This window comes from Coniosporium apollinis (genome assembly GCF_000281105.1).
Source record: "Coniosporium apollinis CBS 100218 chromosome Unknown supercont1.70, whole genome shotgun sequence".
Taxonomy (NCBI): domain Eukaryota; kingdom Fungi; phylum Ascomycota; class Dothideomycetes; genus Coniosporium; species Coniosporium apollinis.
This window is the reverse complement of record NW_006913332.1, coordinates 56,109-76,140: the sequence shown is the minus strand read 5'-3', so window position 1 is coordinate 76,140 and position 20,032 is coordinate 56,109. Positions and strand designations below refer to the sequence as shown.

The following is a 20,032-nucleotide window of genomic DNA, read 5'->3' as shown; positions in this document are numbered from 1 at the left end:
GAGGTTACAGAAGATAGACGCTGAGGTAGAGTTACAGCGGATAATAGATAAGAAGGAGGCCGAGTTCCGCGGCGTTTAGAAAGAGGTAGTCGAAGCAGTTGCGGCGGGAGAGAGCCTGGTGGTGGTGGTAATACCGATAGGGGGAGGTAAGAGTTTAGTATTTATATTGCCGGTATAGGTAGGGTAAGGTAGCAGAACGACGGTAGTAGTAGTACTATTAATTGCGTTATGAGGGGATATAAAGAGACGATATAAGAAGGTTAGTATATCATGCGAGAAGTGGGAAGGATGCTATTAGCTAGATGTAGCCGTAGTAGTGTTAGTAACACTCGAGTTAGTAGTTAGCGACGATTTTACCATGTTTTTAAACTAATTAAAGGCGATCTAGTAGTTGGACCGTATCGTTATTAATAAGTGCTATACTGTTTTAAACCGGAAGTACACGTTTCGTAAGTAGATGTAGTAGTTAGGCAAGTTAGTAATAGGGGAGACGTAGATGGTTTTATTAATAGTAATATTACCGCCGTGCGAGGAGGAGGAGTTGTATAAGAGGATGCATTTTGATAGGCGTTTAGTTAAGATATTTAGGGAGAGGATAATAAGGAAGAACGTGGCGTATTAGGTGGTAGATATTAGTGAATTTAGTAGGAAGGCGGATAAGGAGGAGTTCGTTTTAGCGTTAATCGAGAAGAAGGTAAGGGATGTGGAAGGTATAGGGAAGGTGGTGGTGTATTATAATTTAATAATAAAGGTAAAGACGATCGCGGAAGCGTTAAGTTGCGACGCATTTTACTATAATGCGGTAGGTAAGGAGGCTATATTAGAGGACTTTAGAATGGGGAAGCGATAGGTAATTATAGTAATAAACGCGTTAGGTATAAGTATTAATATACTGGATATCCGGTGTATCGTGCACGCGGACCGGCTCCAGATGTTGTTGGATTACGCGTAGGAGAGTGGTAGGGCGGGAAGAGATAGGTGAAGGAGTGAGGCGATTATGGTAGAGGATAGGGCGGAAAGTAAGTAGTTAGAAAGGGAGTAGACGGAAGAAGAGAAGCGGTTAGTAAAGAAGTATGTCGGTAGTAGCGAGGAGGTGGTTAAGGGTTATAGGCGGGCGGTGTTAGACGAGTATTTAGACGGATGGATGGATAGGGTTGGATGCGAAGAAGGGGAGGAGAAGTGTGACGTTTGCAAGGGTGTTGAAGAAGAAGGGAAAGAAGGAGAAGAAGGAGAAGAAGAAGAGATAGAAAGAGATATAGGATAAGAAGAGGCAGCGAGAGTTGTAGAAGAAGAGGAGAGAAAGGAGTTTAGGCGGTAGGAGAAAGAGAGAATGTGGCTGAGAGAGGAGTTTGTTAGAAGAAGGTAGGAGGAGTTTAGCGAGTTTGAACGGTTAAGGTGGGGATTGTAAAGGTGGGTAGAACGTTGCGGAATATGCGAATAGAGGTAATTGGGACTAAGCAACTACGGGTTAATGGAATGTAAGAGGATGGAGAGCGTGAAGGCGAGAGAGGTAGCCGAAGAGATTAGACGGACGATATGGTACGAGAGGTATTTGGGTTGTTTCGATTGCGGGGTACCACAGGCGATTTGTAGTAAGTGGGAGGATAATGGGTAGAGTGGGTGGAGAAGGAGGGTTGACGGGAGTGAGTATTAGTATAGGAACGTTTTATTAGAAGGAATTTTAGGGATTATTTTTAGGGTTAATAGAGGGATTTGGTAGCAATAGCAGCGACGGTTAGAAGAGTTTAGAGTTAATTTAAAGGAGGAGTATAGTTTAAGTAGTTTAGTGGAATATTTAAGTAGAAAGAGACGGTTAGAGCAAGTGGAGAGTAATAATTTAGCAGGAGAGTTATATTAGTTAATAGGTTTAGTAGAGGAGTAGAACCGATAGATGGAAATAGAAGAGTAGGATTGGAATATAAATATATATAAGAAGTTATTGGAGTATAGTGTAGATAAAATGTATAAGAAAAAGTAAGTAAAGCAAAAGAGAGAAATGAAAAAGAAAAGAGAGACGGAACAAAGTAGAAGAGGAGATAGAGAGGGAAAGGAAGATAGAAAAGAAGAAATAGAGTAAAGAAGTAAAAGAAGAAATAAAGAAAGTAAAGGAAAAAAATAGGGGAAAAAAGCAGAAGGATAGAGAAAAAAGATGAGATAGAAGGGAAGAAGAAAGATAGATAGGAGAGAAAAAAGAGAGGGAATAAGAATAAAAGAAAGACAATAATAGAGAGTAGTAGTAGAGTTTAAGAAGAAAAGATTTTAAGAAGAAAAAAAGGAGGAAAGAAAAGAGAAGAAAGAAGAGAGGGAGGTATATATATTCCGAGTAGGTAAGCGGGAAGAGATGAATAGGGGGGAAAAAATTGAAATTAAGAAAGAGAAAAGAGAAAAGAGAAAAGAGAAAAGAGAAAAGAGATTAAAGAAAAAGTAGATATTAGAGCGATAGTAAGAGCATGTCTAGTGTAATAAAAGAGAGGTTAGGAGATTAAAATGAGATTTTAGGGTAAGGAATAAGGGTTAGGATAAGGGATAAAGGTTAGGGTAAGAGATAAGGATTAAGGATTAGAGTAAGAGATAAGGGATAAGAGTTAGGGTGAGAGAAAAGAATTAGGGTGAGAGAAAAGAATTAGAGTGAGAAATAAGAATTAGAATAAGAGATAAAGGTTAGAGTAAACGATAAGGAATAAGGATTAGAATAAGGGATAAGAGATAAAGAATAAGGGTTAGGGTGAGGGATAAAGGGTTAGGGTAAAGGATAAGAGTTAGGGTAAGAAATAGAAACTAGAGTGAGAAATAAGGGTTAGAGTGAGGGATAAGGATTAGAGTAAGGATTTAGGGTGAGGGTGAGGGTGAGAGTAAGGGTGAGAATAAGGATGAGAGTGAGAGTAAGAGTGAGAGTGAGAGTAAGGATAGAGATAAGTGTAGAATAGGAATAAGGAGTATAATAAAAATAAAGAATAGATAAAAGTATAAGTAAGAATTAGAATAGATTAGGGAATACATATAGGATAAGAATTATAGGATTTTTTTTAAAGGCAAAGGTTAGAGTGAGAATTATAGAAGAGAGAGAATAGAGTGAGAGTTAGAAATTTTTTAGGGTTAGTGAAGATAATAGATAGAATGTTAAGTGAATAATAGAGAGAATTTTTTTTTATAATAGTGTAGTCAAATATAGATATAGAAATGGGTAAGAAGAGAAAGAATTTTGGAGGTAAAAAAAAGGAAAACAAAGAAAAGGTTGGATTTAGAATATATTTATGGAAATATTAAGGTAAAGTAGAGATAGAGATTTAGAGTAAATAGAAAGAAAAGAAAGAAAAAAGAAGGAAATAATAAAAGAGAAAGAGAGAGAGAGAGAGGAAGAATTAGTAGTAAGAGATTATAATAGTAGAAGAGAATAGAAGTAGAATAATTAGATAGAACTAGTATAGAAAGAAGAAAGATAAGAGAGAAAGAGTATAGGAATATAAAGAAAAAGTATATATGAATTAAGAATTAGAGATTGGATAGAAGGAGTTTAGAGTTAATGAATATTATATAGAGAATTTAAGATAGTTAAAAAAGGAGAAAGAAGATGAGAAAAGAGAGAGAGTGAAAATAAGAAAGGAGATGGAAATAGAGATAAGAGAGAAAAATTTAGGAAAAAGAAAAAATAGTAGATATAAGTAGAGGAAAAAATGAAATAAAAAAGAGAGATAAGAATAGAAGAAGACGAAGAGAAAAGGATAGTAAAAATAGAATAAGCAGAGAATAATAAGAAAAATGAGAATAAAGGAAAAGAAACATTTAGATGGGTTAGAGAGAGGATAAGAATGAGAATAGGAGAGTAGGGTAGAATTAAGGGATTAGGATAAGAATAAGGATGATAGTTTAAGATAAGAGTAAGGATTTAGGATAGAGATGAGAATAAAAGTTATAGAAGAGCAAGAAATAGAGGAAGATTAAAGATAAGAAAGAATAAAGAATAGATAAGAGTATAAAGATAGGAAGTTAAGAAGCGAAGAAAAAGAGAGCAGAAATAGGATAAAAGATAGAAGAGAGAGGAAGGTTAATATTAGAATAAGGGTTAGTATAAGAGAGAGTTAGAGTTTAGGAATAGAATAAGAAATAAGGAATAGAATTAATAGGAAGATAAAGAAGATAATAGTAGGAAAAGGATAGGTTGAGAGTGATAAAAAGAAATAGAGTTAGAATGGTAGTAGAGGGTAGAAATAGGGATTAGGGATTAGGGATAGGGATTGGAGATTAGGGACAGGAATTAGGGATTAGGGATTAGGAATTAGGAATTAGAGATAGAGATTGGGGATTAGGGATAGGGATAGAGATTAGAAATAGAGATAGAAATAGGGGAGATAGATGGAGATAGAGAGAATAGAATAAGAAAGTTAGAGGTTAGAGTAGATATATACGGGAATAGTAAGGGAAAAAAAATCAGAGATTTAGAGTGGATAGAAGTGGCAAAGAAAAGAGGTAGGAATTAATAAAGGAGGGAGAGAAATAGTAGTAAGAGATTATAATGGTAGAAGAGAAGAGAAATAGATTAGTTAGATGGAATTAATATAGAGAGGAGAGGTAGAGAAGAGAGGGAGTATAAGAATATAAGGGAGAGAGTATAAGAATATAGAGGAAAGATGTATAGATTAAGAGTTAAGATTAAATAGAAAGAGAAGAGGGTTGTAGAATATAAAAATTAGAGAACCGGTTAGAATGCATCCGGGTTTAATAGGTAAGAGTTAGGGTTAGTGGACGGCGAGTAAAATAGGGAAGTATAGGCCGTCTGAGGCACACCGCCGCCGGAGGCAGTAGGGGATATAGGAAAAGGTTAAAGAGAGGGTAAAAGAGAGAGAGAGAGAGAGAGAAGAATAGAAAGAGAGTTAGAGATAGTAGTAGTAGTAGTAGTAGATAGAGATAGGAGAGGATAAGAGGAAAAGTAAAAGAGAGAGAAAGAAAGAGGGTGAGAGAGAGAGTGAGGGAGAGAGTAAGAAAGAAGATAAGAGAGAGGATAAGAAAGAAGATAAGAGAGAGAGGGTAAGAAAGAAGATAAGAGAGAGAGGATAAGGAATAGAGTAAGAGATAGAGGTAGAAATAGAGGTAGAGATAGGTATAGAGTATTAAAAATAATAAAAGAAGTAGAGAAATAGAATAGAGAAACGAAATAAGAGTAAAAGTAAGAATAGAGGAGAGGAAGAGGAAGGGTTTAAAGATTAGAGAATAAAAGTAGGTGTTACAAACTCAAGTCGAGAGGGCGGGTTAGGGAAAGGTGATTAGTGCTAAGCGTCAGGTGACTACTAATCACTCAACACCGCTAAGGCCAGAGGTGATTAGTGGAATTAGGGTGATTAGTACTAATTATACTGATTTAAGGGATCACGGTAGAAAGCTACTAGTATATAGGTAGCACTATTCTCATTTATTAGAGCGGTGTGCTTAACTTAAAATAGGAATCTATAATTCTTATAACATAATCCGATCTCACTTGTAATCTTAAGCCTCATCTTATTGAATATATCTTAGCACTACTTCCCATTCTCCTTGATCGGGATCCCAACCGCTATACTAGTGTGAGAAATCTATAAAGAATTATCCCACTAGCGTTGAAAATTTCCTACTAGCGTATTAATTAGTAATATACTAATTGTTGAGACGCTTATTAATTAGAAACTAATAAGAAGTAGCCAATTAGAAGAAATCTCTTGTATATAACTAGCTTCTATTCAAGTTTTGAAACAACAAGCAAGCAACCACCAGATCACTTAATCTACTATTTTATAACAGCTTCTACATAATCTACCAACAATAAAGTTATATTAAATTTAATATAAGTGTTGTTTGAATTTGGTGCCTTAGAATCAAATGAATGCCTTAGAAATCAAATTGGCTGAGAAGCTTGAATTCGATTTAATAGCTATCTAAACTGGCTATATACTCTAAATCTACTATCATATACTACTAAGATGAAGCTAACTAAATTCTACTTTTAATTAAATAGTGAGATTACTAGAATGCACTAAAGAAAGTACTAGCACCTAGTGAGATTATACTATACTTATAATAAAAACGCTAGTGCATACTAGATAAAATTGCGCTCTACATATGAAAAAACTCTCAGTAGAGCCTCACTTGGTGGTTTGGAGCCTATAGTGAAAATTTGGAGATTTATCTTCTAATACTTCTCTTCAAATTCCAAAGTTTTACGATTTCAAAACCATTAAGGTTTTAAAACTATAAACAAAGCAACTAATCAATCTTGCAAAATAGTGCTTCTTTCGAGTTCCAGCTTGTTAAGCAGGTGCCGAAATAAAACCCGTAACTAGCAATTAATTTACGATCGGCACTCCAGTCTGCATTACTAGTGCTTTTAATTCTTTTGAAGCGATCTAAGCTGAGTTGGTAATTTCAAATGCTCGGCTGAGTATCTTAAACCCAACGTTTTCTATAGAAGTATCTGAAATCTCGTTTGATTGCCTCAAAATGGGCTTGTCTAGGGTTACTAGCAAACTGAGATAGTTTACTAATATAAAATACTAGATCGAGCCTAGTGCCTTGTGTAAAGTATAACAGGCTAGCGATTTAGGCTTAGTATTTTCGGACTAACACTAAGTCTTAATAGCCATCGAATTTTGGTAATTCTAGACTAGGCTCCATTAGGGTGGCTATTAGATTAAGTGATTAGTAATCAAATAGTCCTAGTATTTTATCCACGAGTGCCTGCTAGAAGAGGTATATAATACACTCTTTTCAGTTGCGTATCATTCTAATGCCGAGGTAAAAATAGCATGATTCTAGATCGCTTATATTAGATCTAGCGTTGAGCTTAGATTTAATTGAATCGATATCTATATAGTTAGAGCCAAAAAGAAGAAGATCATCCACATAGAAAGTAATTACAACGGTAATTTTTATGTGAATAAAAACACTATTATCTGGATCTAGTCGTATAAAACTAGTCTGGATTAGATAAGCCTCAAGAGTCTTATTCCAGATACGTGCCGCTTGTTTCGGGCCGTATAGGGCTGAATATAGCTTGCAAACATGATTTAGTTGTTTTGAAACCTTGAATTTATGTGGTTATTCAACGTATAGTCCCTAGCTAAAAGTCTTTCCGGATCGCCGATTTCTTACTAAAACTCGTTGTTTTTAAGATCTAAAAACCCCACCCTAACACTATTACTAAGTAATAAGCTTTTATACTTAGTAAGAGCATAACTTTAGCTAACTATTAGTAGAGTTATATTAAGCTTTACTACTAATATACTTACGCTAGATATGTTTAAATTTAAGTAAAAATATAAGTAAAGTGTAACGGTTAGAGTTCTAATTAAGGAGAATAGGAAGTAGTACTAAGATATATTTAATAAGATGAGGATTGAGATTATAAGTGAGATCGGATTATATTATAAGAATCATGGATTTCTATTTTGAGTTGAGCACACTATTTTAAAGAATAAGAATAGTGCGGTCTATATACATATTAGTTCCTTCTCCTACTAGTAGTAGCTAGTAGTGCTAGCACTACTATCTCTTACTAGTTATACTATCCATCCCGGGTCACATTACGGGGACGGGCTAGCACTAGCTAGTAGTTATATAACTGCATCCTATACTAGCTATTATTTGGCCTTACACCAGCCCCGCTAATATTATCTAGTAAAGCCGTAACATAAAGCTATATTTTAAGATTTATATACTATACTATAGTATTATACTTAAGTAGTATATATATATTAGCTTATTAGCTTAAAGACTATATACTATATATAGTATCACTTAAATATAGTAGCTAGTTATCTAATAAATAGTACTTTTAATTTTACTTAGAAAACACTTAGAATTTAAATTTCTCTAGATACTTAGATACTTATAATAATTTAATAATCTCTTAAGCTTAAGATAGCTTAGGTCTCTAATAGACTATACTATAGCTTTTAGAGCTAAGCTATACTATCTAGCTAGAGATTTATTGCTTAGAAAACACCGAGTTTTAGTGAGAAAACGGCGATCCGGAAAGACTTTTGGCCAGGGACTATAGATTGTTTCAGATAATTGACCGTTCAAAAACGCTGTTTTGATGTCCATTTGGTCGATTTCCCAATCGAGGATAGCAGCTAAGCTAAACAATAGCTTATAGCTTATTGGTTTAATAATTGGGGCAAAACAATCGAAATAGTCAATGCCTCAAATCCGGTTATAACTTTTACTACCCAGCGTGCCTTATGCTTCAGGATTTCACCTTTAGAGCCACGTTTTAAAGCATATACCCAACGCCCTTTTAGAATATTTGCTGTTTCAGGGGGCTCCACTAGCGTCCAGATATTCATTTCTTGTAATGAATCAACCTCATTTAGTATAGCTTGATGCTACTCCGTTTTAAAACGTGATTTGATTGCCTGGTGAAACCGTTGAGGCTCGTCACTATTGCTATTTGGTGAAATAATGGCTTGGTAAACGCGTCGATTCAAATTGACTAGCCCAGCCAAATCATCATCGGAATCGGAGTCTAAATTCCATTTTACCCTAAATGGACTAGGAGATGGACTAGACTCGATTTGGCTAGACTGGTACCGTCCTGGTATGTCTAAAATTGTCGATTCCTGGTATCGGGCGGTACTTGGTTTTGAAACCATAGACTCGTCCTCTTCGAAAAGCATGCCATTATCAATTGAATTAATTGAACTGCGGCGTGAGCTATTACCTAATTCGGATAGGAAATTTTGTGAATGTATGCTCCGATTAGGGCTAGTCTGAGTAAAACTCGTAGTCTGATTTGACGATGTTTCGAATTTTGGTGAATTTTTCTTGGTTTTGACACGACTAAAATCTTTGATACGATATTGCTTCCAGGGTTATGTTCAAAGTTTCCTGAGCTGCCATTGGCTTCCGGCTGTAGCTCTGTGTTCAAAGTTTCCAGAGATTTCATTGGCTGGACTAGGCGAGGGCCGCCTGGAGCTGGAACACCACGATCGCTGCACCGTCGCATATGCAAAGGCTCTGCTGCAGTCTCGAGGAGCCTTGTGCGCGCCGCTTGCGGGCTACGCTGGTGTTGCAGCGCTGGCAGGCGCACGCGGCGGGCTAAAAGCCGGCACGTTCGGGACGCGCCCGAATACACACGGACGACCTTTGCTTCCACATAACTGTGTGACCACGGGCGCTACTCCAATTAAGTCGAGTGATGCGCTTTTAATACCAATTGCGGGCGAGCCGTCAGGCACTGCTGTCTGATCACGTGAATGGACTGTAAGCGGGCGTCGAGCCTCGAGGCCGGGAGTGAGGGTAGCGCCGGCCATGAAATCTACTTCTCGCAGCCTCGTCGTTATGCAAATGATATCATGGTTTGCGGTGCTCCAAGTTTGTACGAGAGTTACTATTCAGCCGCATTTTAGCCCCCTTACAAGCAGCCGGAGCTTGTCCGAGACGTGCCTCCATGTCTACCTTCACTAGTCTGTGGACGGTCAGGATTTACAGCGGGGACGGCGTGGACGATCTCAAGTTTCAAAGTAGTCAAGTCCGACAAGTTTAGTTTGCCTCAGCACCAAGCGTATGAGTTGCGGTAGGATCTTGTGGAATAGGACTGTAGTCAATCTAAAGGTTCTAATCCCCACCCTCTAACCCGTGTCAGCTCGAGCTACAACGCCTGATCCGATAGCAGCACGGGGAGCCTCCTTGCACAATGTCCCCAGCGTCGCAGATCATGAGCCGTCAATACCACCTGCGGAGCCTTCATGCTCTGTCTGTCCAAATACGCTCGAATAAATCGGTGACAGAATAAGAGTATTCGTGACCGTCACAGGTATAGCCGGGACGCTTGAACAGCCTGTGCTTTGGGCATCCGTAGAGGACCCGTCCGTCTTCCTCGACATGAGTGTTAAAGCTATGCTTCCCTACAGGAATCCGTATCCGACCGGCTTCTTCCTCGTAAGACACGACCGTAGGTGAGAAGGTTTCGCATCGAAGTCCAGGGCGCGTTGCGTGCCTTTCACTAGTCAGCATACAACAAGCACCAATCTCTGCGAGCAGAAAGCAATGGTACCCAATGCAGGAGCAGCGCCTTCGATCCAGCCTATATAGCTCCCCCAACCGCACACTCGCGTTCTGGCTGTCGACTGCAGGCAACTGAGCGTCGCTTGCAGAGTATTAATGAGACTGCGGCTTCGCCGCTAGCCTAATATCCATCGTTATACATTTCAGCATACTCATCGAACACCGTCTGGACGAGGTCGGATGACTAGCTCTTCTCCCTCTTCCGTGGAGCCGCTTTGCTTCGCCGTTCCGATCGATATGCCTTGACACTTTGCACAAGGCGATCGAAAGTCCGCGAAAAAAGTATCTTCAATGAGAATTCAGACTCGAATTGTTGTGGGCTTCGAGGTGCCATGGGGTTCAGAGCAAGGCGGTGGAGCTATGGTGACCGAAGAACTCTCCGAACGTCGCGAGACAAGACAGCCCACCCAGGGAGTGTCGAATGGAGCAAAGGAGTAAGCCTAAAGGTGTGGGAGATCGGAGAACGGTCGCGAAGTCCGCCGCACGGAACGGGGAGCCTACGTGCACTCCGTTCAATGACTCACTCGAAGATATTCTCGACCTTCCCGGCATAGACCGTGCAGGGCTTATGGCAGCCGCGGCCAAACAAGATAACAATCCAGCCGATGAGCCTAACTCCATCGTCCCCCACGAGACCCGAGGGCGGATTGATCTCACTGGAGAGGTATAGTCAACACTTCGAACTCTTTTCATGACAGCAGAACTGGCTCTAACGGATTCAGGTTACCACTGCCGTAGACGATGAAGAACCGGCGCCTGCCAACTCGGACGCTTCAGGCGTAGTGAATGAGCCGGCCAGCGATGATGGGGAGCTAGGTACTATTGGATTCCAAGGCTTTAACAGAGCGCTCATTCGCTGACGTTTTTATGCTAGACTTTAGTTAACTAAGCTGATAATGGCAGCCAAAACAACAGCAACCGCAGTAGTCGGGGCGGGATGCCCACCCGGACTTCACCAAGAGGCGGAGACGGAGAGCGGTTCAACACGGCCGACGTTTGGAAAAATGGGAGCCGACAGCGGTCAGCCGTGCTGCATGCAGTGTATGCCACTCAGGATGCAGAAAGGTATGGCCAGCCTGCAGGAACAGGTTCTGGATCTGGCTGATCAAATGGCATTTGTATAGGCATTTTTTGGAGGAGAACCGAGTCACTTTCATAAAAGATGCTCTCGTCATTTGACTAGCTGTATATTGCAAAGCATCAGCATCGAGTCTACATGGCAAACAGTGTCTTTAGGCAAGCCGTCTGTCCAACGGATCGAGACTGGGGACAGTCACGTGAAACCCGCTCGCCCTGGGCCAAATTGAAGCCGGCCGCGCATTCAACCGCGGGGTTATCGGAACGGAACCTGTTCCGGGCGCAGAACCAATGGCTGGCGGCCGTGAGCGGAGCATCGCGACTGAACACCTTGATGCGCCCAGGGGAGTGCTGCGCAGAGTCCGGCTCTCCGTCACATTATTGTCGGTACCCGATTTACTAGGCGTCGAGATCAGCTATAGACAGGATCCTCGTCTTCTCCGCCGTGACATCCATCTGTATCAGCCCGATGCGAATATATCGTTTGCAGTTGCACTCTCAGCGCACGGGCTTGCTCTAGCGAAAAAACCAGACGCCGCCGCGAAGTGCTGCCCTCTCTTTTCCGCTGGCGCACCACAAAACGGAATAGAAGGGTTTCCCAGGAAATTGTTCCCAGGAACCCATATCATTTCCCAGTATCTTTTTCCCAGGAATCCAGATTTCCCAGGAATCCAGATTTCCCAGGAACTCCAGGTTTCCCAGGAACTCCAGGTTTCCCAGGAACTCCAGATTTTCCTAGGAATAGTTTCCCAGGAATAGTTTCCCAGGAACTACAGATTTCCCAGGAACTCCAGATCTTCCTAGAAACAGTTTCCTGGGAAATCCCTTCAGATCAGCGGCTCGCACAATGAATTTGGAGGGGCATCAACAAACAGCCGTGCGACCCTTCTTTCGTGATAACGGCTTGGGGCCGAGCAAAAGCCGACGAGGCTGCTACAATAATTGCATTATCACAAGCCGACCTTTGGCCCAGTCTCGCAGCCTTGAGGCTGTTGAGGCTGTTGAGGCTGTCGAGACTGTTAAGGTTGTCAATATTGTCAATGTTGTCAAGGTCGTCAAGGTCGTCAAGGTCGTCAGGATCATACATTCAACAAAGACGTCAGAATTGCAAAAGCTGTTGGAGCTTTCGTCGCTGTCAACCTCGTTGAACTGAAACTACCAAAAAAGAATTGTCGACGTATTTATTGACCGGGAAGCAGAGAGCATGGACTGCGACGGCGGGAAGGCAGGACAACCCCATACGCTAACTAGCCCGGTGCAACGGCCACAGTTCCACCGGATGCTTCGCTCACCATCTGGCAACAAACGTACAAAATACGAAGTTTATAGGCACAGCTGCCGCATCCGGGTTCCACGCCCATCTCAAAAGGACTCCCACACACCATGCGTTGCCAAACGCAGCGGGGAATTCAGACATGTGTCGGAGGGATATTTTATCGGTTGAGGGCCAAGCAGCTATTAAACGTCTCGGCCCCTATGTTATTGGGCGGGCGTCATACGAAAGTGACCCGCCTCATATTCTAACTGAGGCGTCTTCTGTCATGAACGATAACCCGGACACGGCGATACACAGTCGAATCAGGAGCGCGTCGCCTGCACACTCAGACTGCTACGATGTCGACACAAAGGTCATGCAAGCTTGCGTCAATCAACGGACGACTCAATTTCGACACGGAATGCTGCTGGACCTCGGACTTGTTTCGTACATTCACCTCTCTATCCCCTCCGCATGGGATACCGGGCCCTGTCCCAGCACCTTACGAGCACCAGGTGAGTTGTCGTAGGCATCTGCTTTTACAAAGCCCGAGGCTTATTTCTCGTACGTGTTTGAAAAGAATACACGGCTAAGATACAGCAGAGCCAGGGAAGCTTACTCACGACGGGGATGCCGGTACAGTTGAATTCTGCCCGACCTCCATTGCTGGCTGCCATCTGTTTCTGGCTCCTCAATATTCTGGGCCCCCATTCCATCAGTACGAGTTCGTCCCTCTGCTCTTCCCACTCTCTTCGAACTAACCTCTTACGTTCAAAAGTCCTGTTATATTCATGCTTCCTCTCTCTCTGCTTGTTACACTTCCCTATGTAGTTCTCCGCTCAATCTCGTCATGGAGAGCACCCAGGTATACGCCATAACCGCAGGCGGTATCATTGCTATACTTGTTCTCATTAGCCTCCATCCCCACACAGCACGGGTCCTGGAGGCTGTCTCTCTTTTCACGTCCAAACACGTCGCTTATCCGCTGCTGCTTCGCCGCCACGCATTGCTAGGGCCATGGAGTCGAGCCGACGTCCTTCTACAGCTGATGTATATCACGGCGAACGTCTTTTGCGTCGGCTTTCAAGTGCCTTCTGCTTTGGTGGCTGGTCTTCGGGCTGGGAATCTCTTGCTAGTCAACCTGTTCCCCCTCTCTGCTGGCCCCCACCTCAGTTTCCTCGCAGACTTCCTTAGCATTCCCATAGGTACATACCGACGCGTCCATCGCTCAGCGGGGGCGATGTCATTCGCCCTTCTGGTCCTCCACGCCCTGACGGTTGTGGCTACTCGTACCCTTTTCCCCTTGAGTGTGCGCGAGCAGCGTTGATGAAACACTTGGCGTTGGCCTGAAAGGCAGAAGGTCTGCAAACCGTTGCAATCCGGAGGGGTACTGGAGAACTGAGAGGTGACCGAGGGCTGAGAACCAGACATCTGGGAGCTCGACTTGGCCGAGACCGCATGGACTGAGGGTGCAGAGTCATGTCCACCAAGCCATGAGTCAAAGCAGTGACAGTGGAACCTCCGCTTTGCATCGGTGCTCCGGTGGAGAGGAAGGGTTGGGCTCGGTGAGCCTGATCTGTAGTGCTGTATTGACCGATCATCGGACCCATTGGAGTGAAGCCATTGGCAAAGCTGCCCTGACGCTGGTCATGGAAGTTTGTCATTGCTGTAGCCTGTGACCGTGTCAGTCAGGGCCAAGCTCGGGCTGGACGAGCATGGGTGTCTGCAGACAACACCTGTCGGTATGCGGGACCGGACATGACCGTGTGTTGCTTGGGGTGTTTGAGGCAGTGCCTGAAAGGGACGTGAGGAGTGTTTTGGGAAGCTTCTGACGGAACGTACTCTGCCCGTTGATGGGTTAGGTCAAAAGACGACAAGCTATCGTAGAGGCAAGATCGACCTGTAAAAGGGAAGTCAGTCACATGCTGGTCAAGAGGTCGAAGCACAAGGAGCTCGGTCGAGGTGGGCCTCTACAAGCAAGCAGTGGCGTCTCCTCCAACGAGGACGACGCCGCTGGCTGCTGAGAGGGTGTGATATGATAGCGGAAGAGTAGCCTACCTAAAAGCAGCCTGAAGGATGCGAGTTTGTAGAGCGATTGGAGTAAAACGGAGGCAGTGAGCGTGGAGAGGACTCACTTGGCTTGGAGAGAGGTGATAGAAATGCAGAGACTGAAGAGACTTGAGCTGTTGGTCGATGGAAGGCACTGAAGCTGGCCGTGAGCGAGACGTTCATTCATGACCTGGGAACCCCTACTCGAGTTTGAGGTATGGATGTGATTCGATGCTGATGTTCCGTTGTCTCCCCAGCGGATCTAACGGTACTTTGAGCACTCTGGAACTGGGGTGTCCGCATACAGGGCTCCATCAAGACACGGGGGCTACGTGTCCTCCCACCAAGCCACAGGACGACAGGGCTACGTCGAGGTACGCCCGATTCTGTGCCAGGGGCTTCGCTGCACCAGGACCATGGTTCCCGCGTCATGATGGAGTTCTTGGTCGCACGACTTAACCCACTTTCTTTCCATCTCGGCGACGCAGCTCCTCGTGCTAAGACTGCTGGAGCTCGGTCATGGTTGTGCTTTCGGTGTAAATGCTCATGAATCCCTGTAGGCCGGCATATGAAGCATCGCCCACCTCGGCTCGTACCCGCATGACGAGCCCCTAGTGACTTGGGTGGCGGATGGTGCCCGAAATAGGACGCCGCAGCTCGTGCTTGGGGGTTCGACAGACTCGGATCCTACACGGCCCTAATGCTGCGATGGCTGGGAACGGCAGACACGGTTGGACCTAGACGTAGCACGTCAACCGTGCCGCAGCTTCACCTGCGTGGCAAGGGGTTGTCCGACTTGCTCGAGAGCCATCCAGGTCCACGGAGGAAGGGTCGTCAGCCGAGTAGTACGGCGAGTGGCCCCGCTAGGTAGACGTGCTCAGGAGGCAGCGGTCCCTCTTGCCGTGCCTCAGACTATATGATGGGCCTGCAGCCCCCTTCTCTTCTGAGAGCAACTGACCTTGCACACAACCCTTCGAATTTGTGCAGACACTGTGGCTGCTCGGCCAAGTTTTCCTCAATAATCACCACCTCAACTGCTCTCCTCTTCTCGATCTCCATCGTCACCGATCGAACGGCATCTCCGTCAAAACCTCAGCCTTGTTAAGCCCTCCAGGATCGACTCCTGCGCCGCGTCTGTTCGCCCTGCCGAAGATGAGCCAACGCCGCCGTCAGACTGGACAACAAAGTAAAGATGGAAGCGGGAGCTGGTTGTCAACATACAAACAGCTGCTCGAACCCATACACCTTCATGTTGAAGAGCAGAAAAGACTGAGCAACGACCTCAGCCAGTCCATCACACGACAGCTGGCGGGCACGACCGAACCGGACCGAGGACAGGCTGACCTCCTGCTCCGAGGTCTTGAGGATATGAGGCAACGTTCGATTCTGAGCATGCCACTTATATATGCCCTCGAGAAACAGGCGGAAAGATGGAAAATAGGGCAGTCCTACAATGCTCAAGCGGATTCAGCACAACCGGAAACTCTGCAGCCAGAAGGGCGGGACGGCCAGGAGCATCTACAACGACAGACATCTCCACCCCAGCGAACGCAAATGCCTGAGGAAAGCAGAGCCGTTCTCCCTGAAGCCACAATCGTAGAGGCCCCTAGTATGCAAACGTCAGGTGCCCATCAGTCTCCCAAAGGAACATCTACCTCACGGCAATCGTCTTCAGCCCCCTCCGCCGACAACACGACATTTCGAAGGGCGAGTCCACCACGTTCGGCGGACCAAACAGCTGAAGGAGAGCCGCCCCAGGGCGCAGTCGCGCAGCAATCTGTCCATCTCGCTAGCGTTGGCCCAGCAACTGATCAGAGTAAGAAACGCGGGCGCTTACAGGACGACCAGCCAGCGAACGATGTGGATGAGGAAGAAGAGGCGGCAGCGGTGCGGCCCCCGAAGCGGTCAAAACCGACGATCGGAGAGCACGTGGATAGCAGTTATGGAGGAAATCTTGGACAGTCTCGCTCAGAACCAGCCGAGTATGAGGGGTCCACTCAAGAATCCCCAAGCATGGCAGACTTATACGACAAGGAAATCCGCGCCCTCGGAGAAGAAGAAGGTTCTCAAGGCAAGCCATGAACCTTGAAAACCGTATCTTGGCACTATCAAAAGTTGACTTGCGATGGTGTGAGTTCGCCGTAGCCTGCAGGCTTTTCTGTTTGCCCCTTCCCATGAAGAGGACACGTAAAGCTGGGAGGTCGTTGGGGCGAATCTTGCTTCGCACGTGTTTTTTCCATGTACTTGTGTCCTGTATTCTTTGATGCTCTTGATGCAAGGTGGTTTGATGAAGGTCGGACGTATGTAAGCTGGACGCGTAAAGCAATACCAGCGAGTGGTGGAAGAACAGTAGCGCGTAGCCAAACCATCTACGTCCTCCCTCGGCAGCTGTTTGGCTTTTTCGACCTGCCAAGGCTTGTGCCGGCATGCCACGACGGCGATCTACCTCTTCTCTTCACGCATCGACGCTTCTTGCGCTTTCGAGAAGTCAAGGCGCAGAGCGAAGGGTCCTCGATGGGCCCACGACAGGTGAGAGTCAGCAAGCGATGTGTCAGGGAAGGAAGTCGGTCCAGATTCTCTCCAAGCTGGTGAGCTTGGCTCGGCCCTCGACCGTGAAGAGTGACTCCAGAACATCGACTCTGGAGACCCCATGGCTTCAAGCGCCAGATCAGCACGAGTATCGTCCGTCGAAACCTCCGCTAATCCGCTGGCGAGGTCAGCGAGGCATTTAGCCGACTCACGCGTCCAGTGGGGAAGGCACTGGTGCTGCCCGAGTTTTTCGACTTCGTAGCCCAATTGCGACTAGTGTGGGAGAGCATGCCACAACCATATGCCTGTTGGATCCCGTCACGCCGAGTTTGCCCGTATCGGAGGCTAGCTTGGAACCTGGTTTGGAGGCTCGCAGTGTGGCTTCACGTTCGGTGTGGACCTGGAGCCCCATTGGTGCGACAGAACAGAGCGGCCGATAGCTTGTGCAGCCTTGGTACAAAAGGCGCTGCTAAGCGAGACCGTGTGCTGAGAATGGGCTTGGTTGCTTGCAGCTGCGGAGGCGCCCCGCTGCGGAGACCAAGATCTTAGATATATCAGCTGCCGAGGGGATACCGCTAGTAGATTGCATGAACGACAAATACGTACTGGTCCAGCGAGTTTTTCGGCCATGCTCTCTGGTGATGCTCTGGTGCTGCTCTGGTGATGCGGGAAGCCGGAGCCAGCCAACCAGATATCAAACAGCTCTCAGTCAACAAAGATCAAGCAACTTTGATAGGGCCTTTATTTGCAGCTGGCTGTTAGACCGGAGGTTACCTCTACTGTTAACATAGCGTCTTCACGTGTATGGTCTGACCTTGAAAGGTACTCGTGCCGTGATCGAGTTTTATAACTGTTGGTATTTGTGTGTTGGTAAAAATGGGTCGGATTATGGAGGTTTCGTCTACCCGTTTTGGGAGGCACTCTCACTGAATTTGCCGGCAATCCACCTAAGATCCAGCTCGGTTGTCGCGCCGCTTTCGGTGCCGAGACTAAGCTAAATATAATTAGAGTAGTAAGGGGCCGATGAGTTATAGTGTTGGCACGTGCTTTACCCCGATAGAAGCTTGCTTAAACTATATTAATTAGATTCCCTAGCTGATCTACGGGAGCTCTAGTCCAAAGTGTAAATAATAAGAGAGTTATTAAGTAAATAACGTCGCTAGCTTTATATCACTATAGATAAGTAGCTTATAGAGCTACGTCGACAACTCGAAGAGGAAAAGTGATATTATTAAGAGACCGAAGCTAACGCAAAACAATTATAGCTAAAGATACTCGCTTAATATCTTAAAACCTATTATAATTTCTCCCTTATAATTAAGATTATCACCGATAAAACTCTAATAACGTAGGGCGACACGATAAAACTAGCTAGTTAGCTTTTTCTATAGTATATTATACTATAAAAAGACTTCCTAAATTAATAGAAGAAAACCTAGAAGTAGTTCTTAATTAGCCTATCTTTCTATTCGCGGTGCGTCTTTCCGTTGTTGCACTAACTAGACTATATTTAGAAATACCTTAACCTAATTAGCTTAGAGATAGGCCTTTAATACTACGCGTGCGAGATAGTCGAGAACCTAGTATAGATATTATTTAAGAAGGTATATAAGGATGAAGAGCTATAGAACGCACTTTAGCTTCACGGGACGGTGATATTTAAAAGCTATATGAACCTAGGGTAGCCGAGCGGGACATCGATTGATAAGAATATAGAGTATATATCAATCACCGAACCGGACGCTTTAAAGAGGGGAAGAGTAAAGGGTAAAGGAAGAAATGCAGATAATAGTTAAGAATAAGGCAAGCAGCGCACTTCTAAAAGCGTAGGCTGGAGAAGAGCTAGAAATATAGATTAATTCTATATATATAAGCTAGTAGACGGCGGATAAAGGACTCTAGTAGTCTTAATTAAATATAAGGCGCCGCATAAGTTTCCTTTAGCCGAGATTATTACTAGACTAGATAGGGAGATTTGACCGGCTAAAGAAGTAATTAATAAGGAAGGTGATAGCTTTAAGTTTCTATCTAAGTCCCTAGTAGCTGCCGTAATTACCTAGCTATTCTTTAATATAATTAGTAAAGGTGTATAATAGGACTATGTCTACACTAGAGAAGCTAATATTTTCCTATATATTCTAGATAACCCTATTATAGTCTATTACCACCTTTCAATTCTAGGTTTAGATATCTAAGAAGATAATAAGAATAGACTATATAGGACAGTAGTTATATAGGTTTCTACCTTTATACTCTATACGCTTACTTCTAAAGCGCTAGGTTAGTTATAGTATAATATAGCTATAAGCCTAGACACGTGGGCTGTTGAATACACTAATATTCTAAAGAAGATTCCTAAGACTATTTATAGAGAGCGGCCTCACTCCTTATATAAACCGGGCCGCTAGAAAGGATTTCTTTACTTACTAATCCGAATATAGTCTCGCCCTCTAGTAGCCATATACTATAAACCTAGGGACGATAGGGATAATAGCGGAGATAGTGATAGGGATAGTAATAGAGATAATTACACCCCTCTTATACTAACTTCTAGCCCAAGCGATTATCGCGGTGTAGGCTAGAGCTAGTCTATAGGAGTAAGATAGGGATAAGCAAGTAGCGGCCGTAATAAATATAGCGCTAGTAGCCTAAAATAGATAGAAGTAATATTAAAATTAAGAATTAAGAATTAGCTATACTACACTTAGCGCTATTTACTTAGATTGGTATATAGCGGCCTATTAGATAAGGAGTGCCTAAACTTCTAGGATTATAGGGGAAAGTATATCGACTTAGAAACCTTCCTTTATCTTATCCGCTATTAGCTTACTACGGACTATAGAAGAGATACTAACTATAAGTAACTATATATTAAGGGAGCGCGTAGAGCGCTTTTAAAGGTTAGGCTCTCCTTATATAGATATACTATAGTCGCGAAAGGAATAGAGAAGCCTAACTTTAGTTACTTTCGCTATAAAAGGCAAATATATAATCAAGTTAAGTCTATTTAAGGTAAGTATATCCTAGTCTACCTAGGCTTCGTGAATCTTAAGCGCCCCTATTACTATAATAGTAGCGCTTATATTA

General features: G+C 44.0%; 1 protein-coding gene across 1 annotated transcript; it reads left to right on the top strand.

Moving 5' to 3' along the window:
- Positions 1-15,970: 15,970 nt before the first annotated feature.
- Positions 15,971-16,498, top strand: W97_08954 (uncharacterized protein; the record flags this gene model as incomplete). The annotated part of the gene is made up of 1 exon (XM_007786821.1): positions 15,971-16,498. One exon carries the CDS (start codon positions 15,971-15,973, stop codon positions 16,496-16,498), a length of 528 nt encoding a protein of 175 aa, XP_007785011.1.
- Positions 16,499-20,032: the final 3,534 nt, after the last annotated feature.